Source organism: Diceros bicornis, chromosome 3 (assembly GCF_020826845.1).
Source record: "Diceros bicornis minor isolate mBicDic1 chromosome 3, mDicBic1.mat.cur, whole genome shotgun sequence".
Lineage (NCBI taxonomy): Eukaryota > Metazoa > Chordata > Mammalia > Perissodactyla > Rhinocerotidae > Diceros > Diceros bicornis.
Genome location: NC_080742.1, coordinates 59,214,280 through 59,240,535, shown reverse-complemented (window position 1 = coordinate 59,240,535; position 26,256 = coordinate 59,214,280). Strand labels below are relative to the sequence as shown.

The window sequence follows — 26,256 nt, the reverse complement described above, 5'->3', positions numbered from 1 at the left end:
GTGCTGTCTGATAATATAAGGTGAATCACATATGTCATTGTAAATATTCTAAAACATTAAGGAAGTAAGAGTAAACAGGTAAAATTAACTTCAATAGTACATTTTATTTAATCCAATGCATATACAATATTATCATTTCAATATGCAATCAATATAAAAAATTATGATTCATTTTATGTTATTCTGCATTCTTTTATTTAGCAATAATCTTTGAAACATAGCACATTTATGACGAGTCACATTTCAAGTGCTCAAGAGCAACAAGTGGTTAGTGGCACCATACTAGCTATAGATATGGAACATTTCATAGATTTAGGACATTTTCATCATTGTCAAAAGATATACTGGAGACCGCAAATTGAAATGAATAGCAGTATCCAGTACTGGGTGAGGATGTGGGAAAATAGGCACTCTCCCACATGCTTGGTGGAATAGAAACTTAATCCACTTCCCTGAAAAGCAATTTGGCCACGCAAACCAAAAGCTTAAGTTTTCATGCTCTCAGACAACAAATTCCACTTCCACAAATTTATAATCTTGGTAATATACAAGATTTAGATAAAAAAACATTCAACAAAGCATTGCTAATAATAGTGAAAAACTATAAAAGTTTTTCAAGTTCCAAAAACCAGCAAAACAAATATTTTAATATAGGACTCCCATATGTTAAAATATCATGCAGCCATTAAAAGTAAAGTTTTAGAAAAACAGACATGACAGATAACAATATATTGAATGCAAAAACTATTATTAGACAGTTGGCACAGTATTATATACCTTTAAATAATCTCCTGCGTCTACATCCCTAAAAGGATATAGACTGGAGTGACATTAAAGAAACTAGCAAAGTCAAGACCTCAGAAAATTCTCTCCTTCCTTAAAAGCAATGAGAAAACTGGCAAAATTGTCAAAATCAACTTCCTCAGAATGTGGAAATTAGCAAAAGGCCTGCAGCAATCCAAAGAGCACTTATTCAAGAAAAGGGCTGAATCTCAGTAAAAACAGCAGCTCTTGTTGCATTTTAACTTGCCCATTCTCACTGCCCCTCCCCAGCTCCACAGTAGCCTTGAAAACCAACAACACGCAATCATGACAAAAATCAGCAGCCTGTCAGCAAATGAAGGAGGAAGAACAGGCTCCTTCAGAGACCCATTTCCAAAGAACTATCATTATTTGACCTGTCTGGTGGTTCCCTGGAAGACCCCACAAATAACCACTAAGATAACCAAACAGAGACTTCAGTGATGACACATGGCAAAGCAAACAGACTTTGCCTAATTAGTCTCAAAACAGTCACTAAAGAAACAATAAACAGCAACAATAAACCCTGGTGGTGTGGGTGGGGGAAAATCTGACCAGACTTGCTGTATTACTTAAAATGTCCAGTTTTCAACAAAAAATTATGAGACATGAAAAAAAAAAAGAAAGTATGTCCCACATTCAGGGGAAAAAAGCAATCAACAGAAACTATCCCTGAGAAAACCCAGACATTAGGCAAAGACTTTAAATCTGCTACTTTAAGTATGTTCAAAGAACTAAAGGAAATCATGCCTAAAAAATAAAGCAAAGTATGAAAACAATGTTCATCAAATAGAGACTATCAATACAGAGACAGAAGTTATTAAAAAGAATCAAAAATTCTCAAGTTGAAAAGTACAATAACTAAAATGAAACTTCACCCAGAGAAGCTCAACAGATCTGAGCTGATAGAAGAAAGAATCAGCAAACTTGAAGACAGGTCAAATAACATTAACTAGTCTAAGAAAAAGAAACAAAAAAGAACATGAGAAAAAACAAACAGAGCCAGAGACTGCAGAATAAAATCAAGCATCCCAACATATACATAATGGGAGTCCCTGAAGTAGTGGAGGGAAAGAGACAGGGAGGAAAGGAGACAGAAGAGGGGGATAGAGGGAGGAAGGCACAAAAAGTATGTTTGAAGAAACAATAGCAAATTTTAAGAAAAACTTTGTCTACACATCAAAAGCTCAGCAAACTCTAAACCAGATGAAATCAAAGAAATCCACACCTAGATACATCATAATTAAACTGCCAAAAACCAGAGACAAAGAATCATGAAAGCAGCAAGCGAGTCAAATAACCACATACAGGGGACTCTCTTAACATCCCATCAGAAATCACAGAGGCCAGAAACTAGAGGGATGACATATTCAAGATGTTAAAAGAAAAAGACTGTCAATCAAGAATTCAACATCTATCAAAGGCCATATTTCAAAAATGAAGGTGAACTTCAGACATTCTCCAATAAACAAAAACTGAGAGAATTCCTCACAAGCATATCTGCCCTACGAGAAATACTAAAAGAAGTCATTCAAGCTGAAAGGGAAGGACCTTAGACAGTAATCCAAATCCACAAGAAGATATGAATATCACTGGTAAACATAACAAGTAAAAATAAAAGATAATATAAATACAATTTTTGTTTGCAACTCTTTTCTTCTTCTACTTGATTTAAAGGACAACTTCATGAAGCAGTAATTATAAAATTGTGTTGACAGGCTTATAACGTATAAAGATGTAATTTGTATGACACTAATAACACAAAGGAGATAAGAGAAAATGAAGGTACACAGAAACAAAATTATTGTATTATAATGAATGAAACTAAGTGGTAATAAACCAAATTACAATGTTATAGACTAAGATATGAACTGTAATCCCCAGGGCAACACCCCCTCCCCCCACACACACACACAATCTCAAAAGAACATAGAAAAAAATTCCAAAAAAACCCAGGAAAAAACCAGGGAATTAAAATGGTATGTTACAAAATACCTATTTAGCAACAATTAAAAAAGGAAGTAATTCAGGAATACAGGAACAAAAAAGAAAAAAGAAAAAATGAACAGAGCCAGAGACTCTGTTGAGATAGGATATATAGAAAACAAACAGCAGAATGACAGATGTAAATCTCACTTTTCAGTACAGTCATGTGTCACCTAAGAGACTATGTTCTGAGAGATGCGTCACTAGGCAATTTCGTCGCTATGTGAACATGAGAGTGTACTTACACAAATCTAGGTGGAATAGCCTACCACACACCTAGGCTATATGGTACTAATCTTATGGGACCACCCTCATATATGCAGTCCATTGTTGTCTAAACCATTTTATGCGGTGCATGACTGTACTTAGTTTAAACGTAACAGGATTAAACATTCCAAAATAAAAGGCAAAAACTGGAGGAATGGATTAAAAAAAAACATGGTCCAACTATACAGAGTTCACAAGAGATACTTTTTAGAATCACAGACACAACAACCAACTTGAAAGAAAAAGGACAGAAAAAGCAACAAAAAGAGAGTTGGAATGGCTACAACACAGACTTTAAGACAAAAATTGTTACCACAGACAAAAAAGGATGTTTTATACTGACGAAAACATCAATACATCAAAAAGAATAACAATTACAAACCTATTTTCCCCTAACAACAGAGCCCAAACATTTGCAAAGACTGACAGAATGGAAGGGAAACGTAAGACAATTCAACAATAATAGCTGGACTTCAATACCTCACTTTTAAAAATGGGTAAAACAACTAACTAGACAGAAGATAAACAAGGAAATAGAAGACCTGAACAATACATATACCAATTAGACCTAACATATCTGTGTAACACTCCACCTGACAACAGCAAAATGTACTCTTCTCAAGCACATATGGAATGTTCTCCAGGACAAACCATACATTAGACCACAAAACAAGTCTCAATTTTAAAGGCCTGAAATAATCTTTCGTGGATGTTCATCTACAAAAGAATGAAATTATAAATGAATAACAGAAAGAAATTTGGAAAATTCACACATCTGTGCAAGTTAAACTCTACACTCTTAATGGGTCAAAGAAGAAATCACAAAGGAAACTGGAAGATACTTTAAGGTGAACAAAAAAGAAAACACAACATATCAAAACTTATTGAATGTAGCTAACTCAGTGCTTAGAGCAAAAGTTATAGTTGTAAATGACTATGTTAAAAAGAGAACAAAGATCTCAAATCAATTACTTAACTTCCACCTCAAGAACTAGAAAAAGAGCAAACTAAACACAAAGCAAACAGAAATAACAAAATAATGAAGATTAAAGCAGAAATAAATGAGGTACGTAACAAACACAATAGAGAAAAACAACAAAACCATAAGTTGGTTCATTGAAAAAAATCAAAAACATTGACAAACCTTAGCTAGACTAACCAAGGAAAAAACAGAGAACACTCAAATTACTAAAATCAGACACGAAAGAGGGCAAATCACTACCAACCTTACAGAAACAAAAAAGATTATAAGGAAACCTATGAACAACTGTATGCAAACAAATTAGATAACCTAAAGGAAGTGCAAAAATTCCTAGAAAGACACAAACTACCTAACCTGGCTCAAGAAGAAGCAGAAAATTTGAATAGTCCTATAACAAATGAAGAGATTAAGTGAGTAATCAAAAATCTTCCCACAAAGAAAAGACCAAGCCCAGATGGCCTCACTGGTGAATTCTACCAAATGTTTAACGACTGCCCAATCCTTCACAAACTATTCCAAGACATAGAAGAGAAAGAAACACTGTCCAACTCATTTTATAAGACCAGTTTTACTGATACCAAACCAGACAAACACATAAAAAGAAAACAACACACCAATGTCCTTTACACAGATGCAAAAACCATCAACAAAATACTGGCAAACTGAATCCAGCAATATAAAAAGGATTATACACCAGGACCTGTGGGATTTATCCCAGAAATGCATACATTGGTTCTATATATGAAAATTAACCAACATAGTACACCATATTAACTAAATAAAGCAAAAACACCATATGATCATCTCAACAGACACAGAAAAAGCACCTGACAAAAATCCAACACCCCTTCATGATAAAAACACTGAACAAACTAGGTACAGAAGAGAACTTCCTCAATCTCATAAAGCACATCTAAGAAAAACCCACAGCTAACATCATACTTAGCAGTGCAAGACTGAATGTTTTCACTCTTCAGGAACAAAACAAGGACGTCTACTCTTGCCACTTCTACTCAACATTGTTCTGGAGGTTCTAGCCAAGCCATTTGGCAAGAAAAAAAAAAAAAGCCATCCAAATTAGAAAGGAAAAAGTAAAACTATCTCTATTCATAGATGACATAATCTTATAAACACAATATCTTAGCAAATCCACTAAAACAACCCATGAGAATAAAACTGCAGAAAACAAGATCAATATACAAAAACCAATTACATTTCCATACCCTAGCAAAAACAATCCAAAATGAAATCAAGAAAATTCCTTGTAATAGCATGAAAGAGAATAAAATACTTAGGAAGAAATTTAACAAAAGAAGTACAAATATTGTACACTGAAAGTTATAAAACACTGTTCAAAGAAATTAAAGACCTAAGTAAAAGCTATCCTGTGTTCATGGATTGGAAGGCAATTTTGTTCAGATGGCAATACACCCCAAATTAATCTACAAATTAAAGGCCGTGCCTATCAAAATCCTAGTTGGCTTCTTTGCAGAAACTGACAAACTAACCCCCTAATTCATTTGGAAATTCAAGAGACCCAGGATAGCCAAAACAACCTTGAAATAGAACAAAGTTGGAGGACTCACACTTCCTAGTTTCAAAATTTACTTACAAAGTTATAGTCACTAAAACAGTGTGGTACAGGCATAAGGATAGACATAAAAATCAATGAAATACAACTCGCAATCCAGATATAAACCCTGTGTTTAAGGTCAACTGTTATTCTAGAAGGTTGCCAAGACAACTTAATGGAGAAAGAACAGTCTTTTCAACAAAAGGTGCTGGGATAACTGGATATTCACATATAAGAGAATAAAATTAGATACCTACCTCACACCATATATAAAAATTAACTCAAAATGGATCAACAACCTAACTTTAACATCTAAAACTAAAAAACTCTTACAAGAAAACAGGTGTAAATCTTCATGACCTTGAATTAGGAATCATTTCTTAAATATGACACCAAAAGCACAAGCATATATTAAAAAGATAAATTAGACTTCATCAAAATTAAAAATCTGTGCTTCACAGAACACTGTCAAGAAAGTGAAAAGACAACCCTTGGAACGGTAGAAAATATTTGCAAATCATCTATCTCATAAAAGACTTGTATCCAGAATACATAAAGAATTGCTACAATTGAACAATAAAAAGACTACCTGATAAAAAATTGGGCCAAGCACTTTAACAGACATTCCTCCAAAGCAGATATACAAGTTGCCAAAAGTACATGAAAAGATACTCAACATCATTAGCCATTAGAGAAATGCAAATTAAAACCACAATGATACCACCTCACTCACTAGGATAGTTAAAACAAAAAAGACACAATAACAAGTGTGGATACCGATGTGGAGAAACTGGAACCCTCACACACTGCTGGTGAGAATGTAAAATGCTACAGCTCCTTTGTCAAAGTTTAGTAGTTCCTCAGAAAATTAAACATAAAGTTACTCTATGATTCAGAATTTCATTCCTAGGTAAATATCCAAGAGAACTGAAAGTACAAGTCTACACAAAGACTCGTACTTAAATGTTCACAGTAGCATTATTCATAAAAGCCAAAAAATAGAAACAACGCAAATGTCCATCAACTGATGAATGGATAAACAAAACGTGGTATTATCTACACAATGGAATATTATTCAGTAATAAAAAGGAATGAAGTACTGATACATGCTACAACATGGATGAACCTTGAAAACATCATGCTAAGTGAAAGAAGCTAGTTGCAAAAGACCAAATATTGTATGATTTCATTCATACGAAGTGCCCAGAATAGGCAAATCTATGAAATGAAAAGTAGATTAGTGGTTGCCAGGACCTGGGAAGAGGAAGGAATGGGAGTAATTGCTAATAGGTACAGGGTTTCTTTCTGGGCTGATGAAAATGTCCTAAACTTAGTGGGGATGGTTGCACAACTCTGTGAACATACTAACAATGACAGAACTGTACACTCTAAAGGGGTGAATTTTATGGCATGTCAACTATATCTCAATAAAGCCGTCATAAAATCAAGTATGTAGTGTCTATTATATAGTACCTTTCATATATAATTTTTGTATCTCCTTTCTTACATGTATCTTCTCATTTGTGCAAAAAGAAAGGAAGAAACTAAAAGCTAACCCAGAAACTAATGAGATGGTTACCCATATGGATGAGTAGGAAAGTGGCAAAAAGGGGGAATGAGACTAGGGTAAAAAGAGATGAGAGGTGGGAGGGACACTTCTGGACATACTGTTTTATAGAACTGACTATTAACACCATAGAAATGTTTCACATATCCCAATAAAAAAATAACCAAAATCAGCCAGGACGGGAGAAGAACTCAAAATGGATTAAAAACAGTAACAAATGAAACTAACTGTATTTCTTTTCTTTTCTTTCTTTTTTTTTTTTTGTGAGGAAGATCAGCCCTGAGCTAATATCCATGCCAATCCTCCTCTTTTTGCTGAGAAAGACTGGCCCTGAGCTAACACCCGTGCCCATCTTCCTCCACTTTATGTGGGATGCCGCCCACAGCATGGCCTGACAAGTGGTGCGTTGGTGCACGCCAAGGATCCAAACCCAGGCCGCCAGCAACGGAGTGTGCGCACTTAAACGCTAAGCCATGGGGCCGGCCCCAGAAACTAACTGTATTTCAAACGAGTAACATAACCACACTAAACATGGTGGAGAAGAAAAGAACATAAGTAACTTTAGAAAACAGTATTTTGACTGTATAGTATAAAAATAAAGACAAAAAGAAGTATATACAAATACTGCACTCTAGTAAGTAAACATATTTATAACAGCAATTCTGAAACTACATTTACATGTACACCAGAATGGAACAAATATGTAAATAAATTGTGGATGAGCCAGGTTTTTTACTGTTGGGGAAAGGAGTTACAAACAAGAAAAAGAGTAAGGCTAGACTGAAGCTTGTGTTAGTGGAATGGAACTGGTGTATCAGTATGAATTCATGGTTTTTAACATACATATACATATATATTTACATACAAGTAGATACATACAGAAATAAATATAGATGTGTGAATGTATATAAATGTCTAGTTTCCTAGATCTATCTGCTTAAAACACCTAGAAAAAATGACACCCCACAGCAATAAGCACTTCTAGTGCTCAGATCTTGGTTTCCAAATACTATTCTCAAATAAAAGGAACCAGGTCTCCTTGGAGAAATGATTGATTCCAGGGCTTAGGGAGGAAAAATACAAAATGAACCAGAAAGTAAGGAAGTATTCCAAAAAAATGATGAGGCATGCTGAAAGGATGAATAGGAGCCAACTTGAAAGAGCTCCCAATGGTAAAATCCAGGACAATCTGGGCAATAAAACAATGATAAAATTAATATTCATGTGTCAATACCAATATTAATAAATACCTGAATGAATGAATACATGAAACAGAACAGCTCTTCCTTAGAAAAGAATTACAAATAAAAAATGTAGAATAGGGCCAGCCCCAGTGGCCTAGTGGTTAAGTTCAGTGCGCTCCGCTTCCACAGCCTGGGTTCAGTTTCCAGGCATGGACCTACACTACTGTCAGTGGCCATGCTGTAGCAGCAGCCCACACACAAAATAGAGGAAGACTGGCAACAGATGTTAGCTCAGGGTGAATCTTCCTCAGCAAAGAATATAATAACACTAAAATTAAATTTAATTTTAAAAAATGTAGAATAATGGAAACAGAAAATCACTATTAAGGCAAACAGCATAGTAATAATTGTGACGGGAGAATTATTGACAGTGAATAAAAGTATGATGAGATTAAGTTATTTGCACAGTTTAACAAAGGACTAGTATCTAAAATACACAATTCAATAAGACAAATATCCCAACTCAAAAATGGACCAAAGATTTCAACAAACAACTAAAGACATATGGATGGCAAATAAGCCATGATAAGATCCTCAACATCATCAGTCATTAGGAAAATGCAAATTAAAATCATGATGAGGTATTCTACAATTCTACTAAAATGGCTAAAATTAATAACAGTGACCATCCCAAGTGTTGGTAATTATGTGAAGCAATTAGAATTCTTATACACTGTTGATGAAAATGTAAAATGTCACAACTATGGTGGAAAATAGTTTGGCAATTTCTTAAAAAGTTAAACACACACCTACCTATGACCTAGCCTAAGTATTTAAGCCAAGGGAAATGTAATCACGTGGCACCATCATTACAGCTTTTTAAAAAGTTTACAAGAAAAAAGCCAAAAAGAAAATATTTCCAAATTTTAACACCGGTTGTCTTTTGCTAACTGAACTTGAAGGTAATTCAGTTTTATATTATTTTCTATTTTCCAAGTTATTAATAAGGAACCTGAAGCATTTCCACTAAAAAAAAAAAAAAAGAATAACAGAAAGAAAATGAAGTCTTGTTCACCACAAGTCAGTAAGGGTTTTCTTTTTAATCAATAAGTCAGATGTTCCTTATTTCCCATTTCTGACAAGTTCATTAGATTGCAAAGGAAGAAATAATGGGAGATAATTCTGACAAGATTTTAATCATGATGTGAATATGGGCAAGGTAGAGAATTAAAGGCCTGAATACTAATAAAATAAGATGAATTAATAGCTGGTTAGTTGTATGTCAACTTCAGAATTATACACCACAAGGATCCATCCTTAACTAAGCCCAGATAACATTAGTCAATACTTTGACGAAAACATAAAAGAGACGCCTGTCAAACCTGCAGATGATAAAAGCTGAGAAAGTTACCAAATAACTTCATATGACACACTCAGAATCCAAGCGAAATTTAATATGGAAAAATGTGCATTCAAACCATGTCCTTTTTCCCCACCTCCAAACCAAAATCTGAAAGACAAAGTTTCAGTTAAGATCCGAAATATACAATAGCACTGCAAAAATAAGGAGGAGGTGGTGGGACACATTTCACCCAATCAACAAATTCTTCTAATAAAAAAAAAGTGTTGAAAAAGGAAGATAAAACAATAGCAGAACAAGAGGAAAAGGTAGAGACATCTCAGTTGACATTACACTCCGAAAGTCAGTAGGACAATAAGTAAATAAAGTTACCCTAAAAGGTAATTTAATTTTAGGCCTCAATAACAGACTTATATAGCATGTAGAACAAGACAAAAGACTGATGTATTCTTTTATTTTTTTTCCAGTGCTTTTTTTTTTTTTTTGTGAGGAAGATCAGCCCTGAGCTAACATCCATGCTAATCCTCCTCTTTTTGCTGAGGAAGACCGGCTCTGAGCTAACATCTATTGCCAATCCTCCTCCTTTTTTTCCCCAAAGCCCCAGTAGATAGTTGTATGTCATAGTTGCACATCCTTCTAGTTGCTGTATGTGGGACACGGCCTCAGCATGGCCAGAGAAGTGGTGCATTGGAGCGCGCCCGGGATACAAACCCGGGCCGCCAGTAGCGGAGTGCTCACACTTAACCGCTAAGCCACGGGGCCGGCCCAGATTGATGTATTCTGATCTGTAATTTTAAGATCACAAGATATCCAGTTCCTGGTGTCAGCAGGGATATGTACCAAATGAACAAAGTTTAGAGGGCAGTAACTGGATGGCTGGAGGGATATAACCCCCTGCCATATAAACCTTGTAAAAGAAATGGAAAGACTAAAAGTCTCTATAAAAGACTCAGAGTTGTCTTCAAACTATTATATAATAACATTAAAAAGAAAAATTAGACTCATCTTTTTGGTCTCAAGGAGTAAATGAGAACTTCTGAATACAAATACCAAAGACAGACTTCAGATATATCCCAAAATAGGAAGAAAAAAATTGAGAGAGAGCTATTCAAAGATGAAATGTGCTTCCTCAGAAGGCAGTGAATTTCAAACACAGGTTAGACCACCTCTGTCCATCAGAAATATAATACAAACCACATATGTAATATTAAATTTTCTAGTAGCCACATTAAAAAAGCAAAAAGAAACAAGTAAAATTAATTATAATAATATATTTTCATCAACTCAATATACCCAAAACATTATTTCAACATGCAATCAATATAAAAACTAGTAAGTTATTTTTTGTTTTTCAAAGTAAGTCCTTTCAAAATTCTCTGCATATTTCACCCTTATACCAAATCTCAACTCAAACCAGCCACGTTTCAAGTGCTCATCAGCCATACTTGCTCGTGGCTACAGCACTGGACAGGGCAGGGTTGGACAGCCACTTGAAAGGTACACTGCAGGGGGAACATGAGCACCGTTTGCATAATTAGATTAAATGACAATACATTTTCCGATCCTGAGATCTTGCAAAAATATCAGAAAAATTAGAAAAGAATATGAAGAACATACTTAAAATTGTAAAATGATTAACTTTATTCCATTTTAATCAGTCACTACTATGCCTTGTGCACTCATGACTTACATATCACTCCGTATTTTACTGTAGCATTCATTCTGAACACAACATAGCAGTTCTGTCAAAGAATTCAGGTTATTTCCAGTATGTAATATGTATCTCAAAAAAAAAATTTGCTTCTTAACAACATCAAAGCCATTTGTCAGAATGTCGAATCTCATGACTCAAAATGTTTGACTGGGGGCCGGCCCGGTGGCGCAAGCGGTTAAGTGCGCGCGCTCTGCTGCGGCGGCCCGGGGTTCGCTGGTTCGGACCCCGGGCGCGCACCGAAGTACTGCTTGGTAAGCCATGCTGTGGCGGCGTCCCATGTAAAGTGGAGGAAGATAGGCACCGATGTTAGCCCAGGGCCGTCTTCCTCAGCAAAAAAAGAGGAGGATTGGCGGATGTTAGCTCAGGGCTGATCTCCTCACAAAAAAAAAAAAAAAAAAAAAAAAAAAAAATGTTTGACTGATATTCAATCTTAGCATTGTCTGATAAAAAGAAATATAAGTAAAAATAAAGTATTCATTACCTGTTTCTAAAAAAGTTTTCTATAGCTTACCTACATTACAACACCATATAGGAAAATAGAAATTTGATTCCTGTTATGGACTGAATTGTGTCCCCCAAAAAATCATGTTGAAGCCTTAACCCCTAATGTCACTGTTATTTCAAGACAGGGCCTTTAAGGAGGTAATTAAGGGTAAAGGAGGTCATAAGACGGCCGGCCCCATGGTGTAGCGTTAAGAAGTGCGCGCGCTCCACTGCTGGCAGCTTGGGTTCGGATCCCGGGCACGCACCTGACCGCTTGTCAGGCCATGCTGTGGTGGTGTCCCACACAAAGTGGAGGAAAATGGGCACGGATGTTAGCTCAGGGCCAGCCTTCCTCAGCAAAAAGAGGAGGATTGGCACGGATGTTAGCTCAGGGCTGATCTTCCTCACAAAAAAAAAAAAAAAAAGGTCATAAGAGTGGGGGCCCAATCACATGGAACTGGTGTCCTTTCAAGAAGAGGAAGAGACACTAGAGATATCTTTCCCTCCACGCATGCACAGAGGAAAGGCGATGTGAGGACACATTGAGAAAGCAGCTGTCCACAAGCCAGGAAGAGCCCTCACCAGAAACCAAGCCTGCTGGTCCCTTAATCTTGGACTTCCAGCCTCCAGAACTGTGAGAAAATAATCTGTGGTTAAAACCACCCAATCTGTGATATTCTGTTATGGCAGCCCTAGCAGACTAATACAGGTCCTAAGAAAGTACTTTTAAAAAATTGTATTGCAAACCGAATTAAATTACTGTTGAAATTATTAATAAATTATGATAAATGTTTCTGTATGTTTATAAATTTACTCTACAACCAAAGATTTGAAAAGCGTGCCTTGGTGAACTACTGAAATAACCAAAATAATTTGATACCTCAAAACCGCAAATTCTAATTTTATCCAGAACCAAGGTCTTCAACTTATATTTCATTATAAAGACAACATTTTACTCAAGATCAGTACTATATACAATGAAGCTAGAAATCAGTGGGGAGCTCAAAAAGCATGCCACCCACTGCAATACTATCCCACCAACAATTTTTATAATATTAAATATAAACAATAACTAACTGATAACACATAAAAAATTGACAGTGTTGTTACGTACTAAAAGAGTAGTCTTAACAGTTCTAGGTAAGGGAACTTGAACTCAAAGTTCAAAAGAATCAGACTCAGACAGTTGGGAAAAGTTTCCCATAGTGAGTAGTTTTGAGCTAGGCTTTCCTTAATGGATGATGAGACTTCAAGGTAGGTAAAAGCAGCATAAGTAGAAGCAAGAATGCAAAACATGATTTGATCTGAGTATAAGGAAAAAGCCAAACCAAGGAGGCCCTAAAATGTCTGCCTAAGTTTTTAAGGAAAGAACATATGAAAGAATTACAAAGCAGTATATGAATAGCTAGAATTCTGAATTCCAATATTTGCTATAACTTAGAGCTACCCTCTGGTGGGTAAGTTATATAATCTTTCTGAGCCTCAGATTGGGATAGCATCTTTATGAAGTTATTGGAAGGTACATATGAAATATTTAGCACTTCATGTACAATAAGTTCAATAAATGACAGTTATAGCGGTTGTGTAATAGACAACAGCTATTATTAAAGCCTCTGGGCTTTCATCTTGCAGATAAGTGATTCCTAAATGTGGCTGTAATCAGAAGAATCCAGGCAGCTTGATGAAAACAGATACTGGGGTCCCAGCCTAGAAGTACAGCATTAGAATCTTGGAGGTAGGCCCCGAAAACAGTATTTTTAACAAGAACCTTAGAAGCCTACACCATAAATAACAGAAAGATATTTAAAGTTCTACAATAGGTCAATTATTTTATGAAAGTAGTGTTTTTGGTACAATAATCTTACAAAGAATTAAATAAAGTGGGAAGAGACTGGAAGCAATAAGACCAATGAGGAAACTACTTGATAGGAAAGAAACTCCTTTGTTTATCTTGGTTAGATTCTAATTTGTTAAACGGAATCCACTAGTGACTGACTATACTTAGAACACCCATCCTTCAATTAAAAAACAATGGAATCTCTCAGCCCTACCCAAAAACTTCCAACACAGAGTCAACTAAAAGATGTTTCCATCAAGCATAAAACTTCTCCCTTATTTGCTTTCTCCTGACCAGTACTAATGTCAATGGTGTATTTATTTCATATAACATGTTGTATTTGCATGTCTGTGCTATTATTTCTGCACTTCCTCCATGTTGACCAAATATTTAACGTTCAATAAGATAGGGGCTGCAACTTTTCAGCAAGTCTAAAATTATTCCAAAATTTCAAAAAAGAAAAAAAAGGAACTACAACCATGTATTTATCCTTCTAACAGCACAGTACCATGGTCCAACACAAACTTAAGTATCTGCTGGGTCCACTTGCCAGCTAAGTCATTCTACTTATCTTTCTGGCTCACAGCTGAATTAATCATCTCATAAAGTAATTCCTAGTTGTTCTGTATTAGACCAACTTTTATCTTCTATACAAAACCTAAGGCAGGCCTGACTATAGTTCTATCTAGGATCACTAATTTCATCCTTTTGTGCCAAGTTCTCATGTCTCCAAACAAACTAGAGAAATGTTAACTACTCGATTCACCCTTCTCAGCAACGAAAAAACCAACAGACTACAAGTTGTCCTCTAAGCATCAATGGCCTTTGCAAATTATACAATGATTACATGTTTTGGTTTTTGAGGTTCTTTTCTATTTGCACACTATTTTATACATCCATAGAACAAGAATGATTTCTACTTAAATTTATTTCCCTTTCACTCAGCTTATCAATTATACAGAATACAGCTGGGAACCAGAAATGGAAATCTTAACTCAGTGCTTAACAGATAGCAGGCCTTCAATAAAGAAATGAACCAGGAAATAAAAACTGAGCAATAAAATACAAAAATTTATAACAGCAAACTGGATAGCTACAAAATTCAAGGAAAGAAGAAAGTAGGTACATCCATGAGAGCAGAAAAATGTGAAAAGCTATGTATAGTTAAAAAACAAAAATGACTCTCATATTGCATTACTTAATAGTCCCATATTGTAAGTCACAGCACAAAACCAAACACTCCAATCACTGATGGTGATTTTAACAAATTCATGATATTCTACTGAAAGCAGGGAAGCTAATCAGTTTATACATAATAAATATCTCTCTCCAGTAATATAAGAAATGTAAATTAAGACAAGTTTCAGATACCAAACTAACAAATACCCTAGGAAAATAACTGGGGAAGAAGTGTGTTTAAAGATACTCTTTAAAATACTACTTATAATTCTAAAATAGGGAAACTATGAAATGTCTCAAAATAATAAAATGGCTAGGTAAATTAGAATATCAACACTGGTTCTGTATTACAGAGTACTTTTACATATACTGCACCTCAAAATATAGAATTCACACCTGAGGTTATCAACCCTGGCTGTTCATCAGAATTACCTAAAATACCTAAAACGCAAATTTCTGAACCTCATCTCACACCTAGTGAATTAATGAGTTTCCAAGTTTGTTAAGCACTAGAAGTGTTTCTAATGCCTGACCAGGGTTAAGAACCACTAACCACTAATAGACCACTAATTACAACCATGAAAAAAATATATGTAATTAAGAAAGAACACAAATTAACCTTCAGTGATTGAAATAATTTAATGGTTTTTTTTCCTCCTGGTTAATTTGTTTAAATTAATCATAAAAGGAACTAAGTATATCTATTAAACTTTTTAAAATTAAAAATGGTTTAAAATGTTGATGCTTGAAGGTATACTAGTTACTGAAAAAATTTTCCTTGTTTAGATCACCTCACATCCCAGATGTCAAGGTACCACAAATGAGGTGGTACCTTGGGTATTTTAGTAACAGTATAAACACAAAGCACTAAGATAAAATTACTATGAAGACTTTGCCTCCTTTTACACAAATAATGATCTCACTCAAAATATTTACAGTATTCTCTAAAATTGATTGACAATATATACCAAAATCTTCCTCAAAAAGAAAGAACTCTGATTACAATCTGAATGAACAATTTGAATATATAAGAATACAAAATGTCATTTGTGTAAAGAAACATTAGCGTGACCCTTAGTTTGAAACAGCTACTGTTGTGAAATGTACCAGTAGAAATTTTAAATAAGTAAACATTTCAGTACTACTCAAAAAATGGTGACCTCAGTCCCTCCAACTTTGAAGTTTCACACAAATCACTTTATTCCAATTTCTTTTAATTCTGCTCACCAAACTACAAATACCAAGCCTTAAAAAACAGTACTAACAAATTTACTGACCAAACTAGAGTATAGCTTTTGTTTAATATGGCAGATTCAATTACTAAACATAAAAATTCTAAGCACAAATGAATAATTTACAATAATATTAAAATGTTTATTTTCCATCCTAGATGTCTCTCCTAGTATTGAGACTTTACCAGACATGCTCACTTAGATATCTCCAGGCCTCTCAATTTCATGTTTTAAATTACCTATCTCAAGAAACGGTACCTACTTATCACCCATTCACTCAAGTCAAAAAGTTCAGATATTCTGAATTCATTACTTACCACCTACATCCCCTCACATACCAAATACCTCACAACCATCCCCTATACTTCACCCGCTTTGCCATTGCCCTAGTTCTGTCCTTCCTCTTTTAGTTAGGACTGGCTATATTAACATCCCTCAATTCACTGGCCCTAGCTTGGTGCTCTATCTAACTCTACTGGAATAATCATCCAGGTGCTCATGGTTACCATTCTTCCCTTTTAAAATCCTTCAATAAAGATTTTTTAAAAATTCTCAGCACAGCAGATCAAATCTCTGCTTACCTCTCTAGACTCAGAACCTACATCACCATGATTTCTCAGCCTAAAATAAGCATCCTTCCTCTTCTTCCTCTGGCTAATCACTCCTACCCACCTTTAAAGATTCACCTTTTCCAGTTTGGAAAAGGTATCCTGCTCTGTACTCTCACTGTATACTCTACATACCTTTAAATCATAAATGCCAGGTTGGGAATACAAAAGTGAACAAAACACAGTCCTTAACTTTAAGAAACTTATAAACGGAGGCAGAAAAGTAAATAGTCAATTGCCATATAGTCTAACTCTTCTGTTTAAACTAACATCTAAGTGCTTGTTATATGCCAGGCTAAGGACTTGCCATGTATTATCTCATTTAATTCTCCAATAACTTTATGATTCTCACTTTACAGAGATGGAAACGGAAAAGTTTTGTTACTTGCCCAAGGTTCAGTTAAGCTTTAAGGATGTGAATCCAGGTCCGACTCCAGAACCTAAACTCTTAATCACTATGTCTTCTATTTCTACTGTCACAGCTTTTAACTCAGTTTCCCCAGTGCCCAGCATATAGCAGGCACAAGACATATATCTGTTAAATGAATAAACCTGAGTGTTGAAGTCCTAAGCTAGTAATGACTTAATATCAATACTACCACTTTAACTGATAATGTCTTGTATCGAAGTGTCCAAAAGCTCTGAGATACTAACACATGAGAAATGATCAGTGTCCCAAGTTACTCATCATATCATGGTTTATAACAGCAAAATACTGAAAATGAATGTCTATCAGAACACGTTAAACAAATCACAGCCTATCCATATGATGGAATTATGCAGTTGTATAAAAGAGTAAGAATGCTCTTCATGTACTGATATGGAATAATCTAAGATACACTAAGTGGGAAAAATTAAAAGGTGAGGAAGAATGTGTGCGTGATGCTACTATGGGTGGGGGCAGGAGGGATATACATTTTTTGCTTGTATACGCAAAAATCATCTCCAAAAGCACATATAAGAAACTGTTAAATAGATTGCCTAAGGAGTAGGAAACTGGGTGACTTGGGGATAGGAATAGGAAGATTTCACCACACATCTCTTTTTAACCTTTTGAATTTTGAACCAAGTGACTGTATTACCTATTTCACAAATATATTAACTCCCCCCAAAATAAATAAGTATTTTCAGAAATCATAATACAAACACTATGTAACATCCATAAGGCCAGGGGCCATAGCTTTCTTGATTGCTACTGTTTTGCAGTGTCCAACACTTGTTGGGAGTCAAATATTCGTTACATTAATGAAGTTTACAATAATCTCCAACTGCCACTGTGAGAGTATTTCAAATATATTTTACAAAGAAAGTAAAACTGGAAAAAAATGGTTTTGATTTTTCCAAAAAACATTCAGAGCTCAATCCCAAGCCTACTGTTTATCAAACTCTGGAAGACTACTAGAATCTGTTATCCTTCTAAAAGTAGCAAGGTGATCATTTTACTATTGTTTCATGTTTCCCTCACATTTCAAATCTTTCACAACAAAGAAGTTAAGGGGGGAAAACTTGAAAAAGCTACTAAGAAAAACCACTTTACATGAGTCAACTGTATATGGATTATATCTCAATAAAGCTGTTTAAAAAAAAAGAAAACTAATCTATGGATATTAGAAATCAGATCAGCAGTTACCTGGAGCAGTAGGGCGATAATTGCATAGGGGCACAAGAAACTCAGAGGTGATGAAAACGTTCTGTATCTTGATTGGAATAAAAGCTACATGGTGTATGTCAATCTTCATTGAACTAAACACTTAAAATACGTGCATTTTATTGTATGAAAACTATACCTCAATAAAGTTACTTTGCAATAATTTGGAAAACATTTGGAAATGCAGATTCCTGGGCCCCCTCAGAGTCTGCAAATCACTGGGTCTGTGGTGGGAACCAGTTAACCTGCATTTTTAACAAGGGGCCCTGGGTTGACTCTCATGCATGAGGTTATCATTTATACTTTGGAAAACACTGACCTAGCATAATGTTGTATGTCCAGTAATTACTGATCACGTTTTTCAAAAATTCATGAATTAAATGATAAACTCACACACAAAAAAAAGCTACCTAGGTGATTCTGATTCCCAAGTTTGGGAAATGCTAAGTATCAAACGGTAGGAGTTCTAGGAGGAAGACTTATGGACCAGATGGTTAACAAAGACATCTTTCTTCTCCATCTTCTATGATCCTTCAATGGCTCTCCACCACCTAGTACAGTGGTTCTCAATCTGGGGTGATTCTCCCTGCCAGGTGACACTTAGCAATGTCTGCAGACATTTTTTTTTATTATTACAACTGGGGAAGGGGAGTGCTACTGGCATCTAGTGGTTAGATGCCAAAGATGCTGGTAAACGTACAACGCACAGGACAGCCCCTCAAAGAATTATAAAAATTCCAAATTGCAATAGTGCCGAGTTTGAGACACTCTGATTTGGAGCCTCATCTCTCAAATGAAGCTACCAAAAGTACAGTTGTGGCCCCAGAAATAAACAAAATAACAGAGTTAACATGTTACATCTTCAGGAGAGTCCATTTTTACTTCCAGATTGGGGAGGAAGCAGGAGTGGGTCATCTTTATATTGTATATAAAGCAAACAAATATAAAATGCATATGTCACATGAGTACCTAAGATTTTTTTTAAAAATTTCAAAATAATGGAAGCAGGAACAGCTTCAGACTTTACTCCTCAACCTCAGGGGTACTTACTTACTCTCCTCAACCTTCAAAGTATTTTGAAGGTAAGAAACACTTGCCTAAAGCAAAGTACACAAACTTTAGATTGACAGGCAAGACCTCATCTTTAACTACCTCTACTAGAATTTTTAGGGCTATTTGTTACTGCAGCATGATCTAACCCAGTGCTATTCAAAGTGTGGTCTGTGGACCATTGAGCCAGTCTGAACTCTTTACCAGTTTATATCAGAGAAGTACAGAAATTGAGAGCATAAAAATGGAAATTTTTATAGCAGACTACTTTTATGTCTATTGGATCTAATAAAAAATTAGGGCATGTATTTTGCCATATTTCACCTTGATTTTTTAGAATTTTGCAGTACTTTGTATTTTACAATGGTATCAGTCAACAGTGGATTGGAAAGAGAAAGAAAGAAGAGGGAGGGAGGGAGAAGGAAGGGTCCTTCATCAGTTTGAGAAGCACTAACCTAACCTATCTTGACTGACACATCTAGTAAATGGCAAAGCCAGGATTTGTCAGACAGCCAAGTCTGTCTGACACCAAAGCTCATATTCTTAATCATTATACTATATTTCTCTGTTATCACTAACACTTTGAACTTAAACACCTATGTGTAATCCCGACCTCTGGAGAGCTGGGTAGACTGCACCACGTAGGAATCACAAGGACTTTTTGTGTGTCTAGCCTAAGGCCTTCAACACTGAAAGCAAACCAAGCTGCCTCCTTGGCCCCTTTTCCCCAGGTTCATGCTCAAAACTTGGCTCTCTTGATCTCTGATGATGCAAAAGGACAAGACAAAAAAAAAAAAAAAAAACATTTCTCCTCCAGGCCTAGAGCAGAGTCACTGAATGATACTATCTTCTTTTGGGACCCACCCTGATTTCTACCTGGTTTTGGGAAATGATCTCCTCCAAGCAGAAGTATGCCCCAGACCTCTCTAACCAGACTAGCTATATGGAGTACAGAATAAATGAATTCAAAACAAGAAAAAGCGACATGGACTTAACAGCATTTAAAGTCTTCCCTTCTCACACCAAGACCTCCAACCTCTACCATAAGATTTAAAGAACTTTGACTTGACCCATCCATATCACATGTCCCCCAAGTGTTTTTATAAACTTTTTTAACCATAATCCTTAATAAAAAAGAAATGTTATATCCCAATCCAATACACAATACTTTAAAAACAAAATTTCCCCCCAAAAAAATTCATACTAAATGCAATATATTAATATTTTCTATTTCTTTCCTACTTTTTAAAAAGTATTAGCAGAAATCCACAAAATTTATTTCAAGACCCACTAATAGATCTCAACTTGCAGTCTGCAAAACACTGGTGAAGAGATCAACAGTCTACATTTAACAGTATGCTATCATCTGGCAAGCCTAACCCATAATCATGCTACCTTAAAATTCTTCTCAAAAACACATTTTTTCTACATCAGTTTCATTGCACAATAAATTTTGTTATTTACAGTCCAAACTTAGTACAGAAAGAACATACAAAAAACTTTCTCAAAATTTAGTAAAATGCATAAACGTTACAATAAAAATTTTCAACCTCTAACGAAAAACTGAAGATAGCTTATTAGCTCAAAATATGAAACATGGTTCTCAGCTGATAATTTGGTCAGGTAACAACACTCTATTGGTAAAACCCAGAAAAGTCTTTAGTGAATATGTATACCATCAAATTATAAGAAGTTGGAAGCCAACCTGCTCTACCACTATCTTCACTCAGACTGGTCTGGTCATCTGACCACCCCGCATTATTGAGACCTTGGAAACCACAATCTAACTCCTCCTCCTCTCCAAGCGTTTTTGTTTTTGTTTCTGTTTTTTTTGAGGGGGGGAGATGTTTGTGTTGTTGTCCTTGTTAACCCTCTACAATTGCTCTAAAGTCTGTCAGGAATCCTACCTTGTCTCAGACTAGCTCAAAAGTTCTGGCATGGACTTATTTAAGAGTATTTCTAAGGGAAAATGCACAAATCCAAACAACTAATTTTTCTAACAAACTTCTGAAACATAATCTATTGATAACACTACCTTTCATGTAGTTATGTATTGAATACCTTATCTCCAAATCAAAACTGAAACCAAAAATTCTTAACTAAATTACAAAAATATAATATTCTTTCTGTAAATTAAAATCTACTTGATGTAAACACAAAATAAATTTCTATTATCAGTTATGAACTTCAATTCTGTAAGCCTAAGAGTGCACGTGACATTTTTAGTAACTGTATTAAGAGAACCTGGCTCCATCATGCTGTCCCATCACAGAATGACCATACAAACCATCTATGCAGCTTCCACATTTATTTCAAAGCTCCTCTCAACCCTGTCTCCTCTAGCCCCACCCACTGAACAGCTGGGTGGGATGAAAGATTGTTTCCTGCCCTCCCCCCTTGCTCCTTCCCTTGCTATTTGAAGGAATAAGGGATCCAAGCATCAGTAACTGGCTTAATAATTGTTTATATCGTGCTAAGGGACCATCCTTCCAGTCTATCAGGATTCCATAAGTTTCACCCATACCTGTACACTTAATGCCTAAAAAGTTCCCTCCTCAAATTGCTTATAAACTCGGGGGGCGGGGGAACTGATATACTCATCACCTGTATGTACATAAACATGTGAAACAAGTCAAATGCTCCTGATTCTATGTTATCTGCTCATTCAGATTCTCAAGGGCACTCAGGAAGATGTTTTTCCATTTCATCAAAATAACAAAGCAAAAGAAATCAGAGTTCAAGTTGAACTCGAACAATAAACTTGCAGGAATAAGTTTTTTCAGTAACTAAGCAAACACTTAGACGTCACAAATTCTTTCCCTACACTACAAAAACCCAGATTTGAAACAGCGTACTCTCAAAATGTAACTTAGCAAATGGAAATGTGTTAGAAAAATCTCAGACGCTTATTTTCTACTATACACACAGTATGAAATGGAACTCAGGAGTGGAAAATGTGAATGAAATGGCCTGTTCTTTTTCCAATATGTGGGGGAGGAAAGGAAATGAAAGGGCTTCTTAAGAGAATAACTGAGAATACTTAAATATTTTCAAAAATTAATTTCCTTAAACATCACCAGACCGTATCTCCAACTCCCTCCCTTTTCCAGCGACCCTTCCCACCCTTTCCACTCCTCGGGAGGGCGCCCTTCCCAGATGTTCTCTTTCTCCTTTTTCCTAAAAATTAAGCCCAAACCAGGCTCCTTATCCTCCGTACGGCAGCCTCGCCCACCATCCACCGGCCCTCGGGGTCGCGGCTGGGGAAGGGAAACTCCGAGAGGCGGGGAGGGGGAGCCAGGAGGCGACGCGGTGGCTGGAGCCGCTGCAGCCGCCGCCGCCTCCACCGCAGCTTCAGCCTGGTGCATCCTTCTTCCTCCCTCCCCGCCGCCGCCCTCCCGGGGCCGGCCCACACAGCACCCTCACCCGGGCGCGCACACACATCCCCACCCTCCCGGCCAGGCCCACTCCCCCACGAGGGGAGCTCTGCCGCGGGGGCTGCGGCCGCCGACCGAGGAAGCAGGGCCGCGGGAGCCGGGGGCCGGGCAAAGACGACCCCGCTCCGGCGCGGCGGCGGAGGCCGCGGCTCAGGTCTCTCCGCTCCTCGGGCCCGCCCGCCGCGGCACAGGAAATGCCGCCGCCTCGGCTCTCCTCACATTCAATTCAAACTGTCACCGCCGCCGCCTCCCCTCCCCCCGGGCCCGCCGCCGCGCCCCGGGCCCGCCGTCGCCCCCACCCCACCTCCCCTCGCCCCTGCCCCCCGCCTCGCCTCAAGGCGTTCCTCCCGCTCGGTCCGGCGGCCGCAGAGCCCCCCTGCGTCCGGACCCGCCGACCCGAGTCGCGGCGGCCCAAAGCTGAGACTCACCCATGGTGCTGCTGTTGACGCTCCTCTCCTCAGCAGCAGCGGATCTCGCACTGACCGACATCCCCTCCCCCCTCCGCGACCAGCCTGGGCGCAGCGCAGCCCGCCGATTCTCCAAAGCCGCCTACGCCAATTCCGCGGCGTAGCCGCCCGGCGTCGCTGCCCTGCTTACGCAGGCGACAGCAGGCAGACTCCTCCACTGGCTCTCTCCCGACTCCCGCTCTCTCCTCCGCCCCCCGCCCCCTCAGACGAGGCTTCCGGACCGAGAAGAGGCTGGCTTCGATCTCGCGAGATTACTCCCTCCCTGCCCCGCCGCCTTGCTCCTCTTCGAGCATGACTTCATTGGTGTGAGCACTCTTTTGCTGCTCGGGTTTAGCCGCCATGTTTAATTTGGCGGGATTTGGCACCTCCGGGGTCATGAATAGTCAGGCCTCTGTGCATGTTTCTTCAACACTGCCTCTAAGGTTAAAGCGCGTTACGTTTGTCGGTGAAAAGCCTGGAGACGCTGAGAGGGAGTGGCCGGTGGGGCACGAGGGTGGGGTTTGCCCGAATTAAAGATGGCCGCCGTCAGTGCAGCCCCGCGCAATTTCACGTTAGGTTTTGGAGCTGCGGGAGCCGCCCGTGTGGCCTTAGCGCCTCCTTACGGAATTGGCGTAAGGGAAAGAGGCGCCGCTGGAAAACGCCAGACTGGGATGCACTCTGGGCGGGGGCCGCGTCCACGCCTCGGCTCCTAGCTTCTGACCTGGCAGCATTGTGAGTGCAAGTGAAGAGACACTTCGAGGCAGATGACTGTGGCCCCATCCATCCCCGTTTCCTCAACTTCCTTGACTCTCGGGGTGGAAAGTGAGAATAGGCCCTGGTTGCCCCAACATTCCCCTCGCGCTGTCACTTTCTCGTGGCCTGACACAGCCAAGGGGTCGGCTGCTGCAGCTTCCACTGCGAACTCTCCACGGTCACGCTTGTATTGGCTCACCTTGTTGGTGACCAGTTCAGTCCCCGTGGAGCTCATACTCTAGTTGAGGAAATGAATGGACACAACGTAAAACTATTGGGTAACAGTTAAAGAAGTAATAAAGGGCTAGAACTGTGTCACTGGAGCCTTTCTCCAAATGCTTTCTGGTGAAAGTAGCTACACTTTGATCAGAACAACCTATGGTCTTTTGTACCTTTCTTGAAAACTAATGGCTGTCTTCGTTGTATAGTTCCTGCGCTTATATTATCTTTTCTGTTAAACTTGACGTTAAGGAATTTTATATATAAATATATATAATTATCATGAGCGCACGCAAGAATGTTCATAGCAGCATTGCTTATATTAGTGAAACAATTTACATGTCCAGGTATAGGAGAATAGATGAATAAGTAACATTATTGGACAAATTGACATACACAGAATACTGAACAATGGAAATTAACTAAAGCTACTAATATTAATATAGATCGAATTCATTAACATAATATTGAGAAGAAAAAAAAAACAAGTTGCAGAAGATGCGTATGGTATACCATAAATGAAAGTTTAAAAATAAGAAACTGTGAGATCAAACTGTGAAAATCATAAAGGAAACGATAAATACCAAATTCAGAATAGTGGTTACCTCCAGAGAGGAAGAGAAGGGAATGTAATAGGGAGGGTTCCCTTGTATCTGTAATGTTTTATTTTCCACCAAAAATAATCTGCAGAAAATGTGGCAAAACCTTAAGGCTAGGTGAAGGGTGTTAAATTGTAATTATTTTCTATACTCTTCGGTATACTTGAAATGTATCCAAGTAATGTTTTTTAGTGAAGGAAATTTTATCTAAGGAAACAGCTTATTTTTTGTCTTGATACTTACTCTAGTTTCCTAAATCTCCATTTGTGCTGAACTGCTCATAAAGTCTGTTACAACTCATCTGTCCAACCAATCACTGTGTTAAATTTCTGAATCTTCAAATGAGCACGCACTTTGGGAAATTTCATTAAATTTCTACTTTGAAAAAGGCAATGTAGCAGGGAGTTTAAACGTATGGCCTCTCGAGTCAGATTGCCTGGGTTCAAATCCCAGCTCTACTATTTACTAGCTATACGCCCAAGGACAAGTTACTTAACCTTTCTGTGATCCAGTTTCCTCATCTATAAATAGGAATAATACTTAACTAACAGAAATTTTTTGAGTTAAATGTGCCCAGTCCATAGTAAATTCTCAATAAATGTTACCTACATACAGATCATTTTAAAATATGAAGTTATCCTGAATACTGTTATTGTTTAATATAATCTAATAGTCTATAAAGAAGAAAATCTCCCATCTCTACTGATATATTTCTTTGACGGGGATCTCTTAATGGATATGAAAGAGGTGAATTTTGTTATTTTGCACTCTGAAAATGAATAAATCCTTAATATAAACAATATTAATAAGTTCTTTGCCTAAGCCTCACTACTTCCCATTGAAAATTACGTGGAGGATTACAGGCAATGAGATAATGACACACTATGGAACTTTCTCCATAAGGAGTTCTAATAGTCAGTGTTATATAATGTGTGTGTGCGCGCACACGTGCATGTTATAAATTATATGTTGGGGAGGTGGAGAGAGAGAATTATTGTATTCATTTTATAATCTCTACTGCACTGTCTGCAGTATTATATTTGCTAATAAAATATAGTCTAGACCTTAACCTTCTGATTCAGAAACAGGTTTTTAAAAAAAAACATCTGAAATTCTGGATAGACCATGTAGATTGCTTCCACTTCATCTTTACAGTGTCCAACCTCAAATGGGCCTTCAACTTTACCAAGCAAAGCTTGTTTCTCTGTTAGCTCTCTTTTCCACAACAGCCACTTCTGATTTTGTTCATTGTTTTCAAACCATCTCCCTCATTTATTCTCAGCAAAAAATAGAACTCGTCAGAGAGGAACTCCAACAGATTCCTGCCTCCACAT

The 26,256-nt window shown here is 37.4% G+C and overlaps 1 protein-coding gene across 1 annotated transcript in view; it reads right to left on the bottom strand.

The window, feature by feature from the left end:
• Positions 1–23,713, bottom strand: part of SEPTIN7 (septin 7) — a 114,904-nt gene extending 91,191 nt beyond the window's left edge. The window contains exons 1-2 of the mRNA XM_058534525.1: positions 23,647–23,713; positions 23,334–23,494 (exon numbers count right to left, since the gene is read on the bottom strand). Coding sequence (XP_058390508.1) covers positions 23,334–23,494; positions 23,647–23,713 — 228 coding nt within the window. The remainder of the gene's footprint in view (positions 1–23,333; positions 23,495–23,646) is intronic.
• Positions 23,714–26,256: the final 2,543 nt, after the last annotated feature.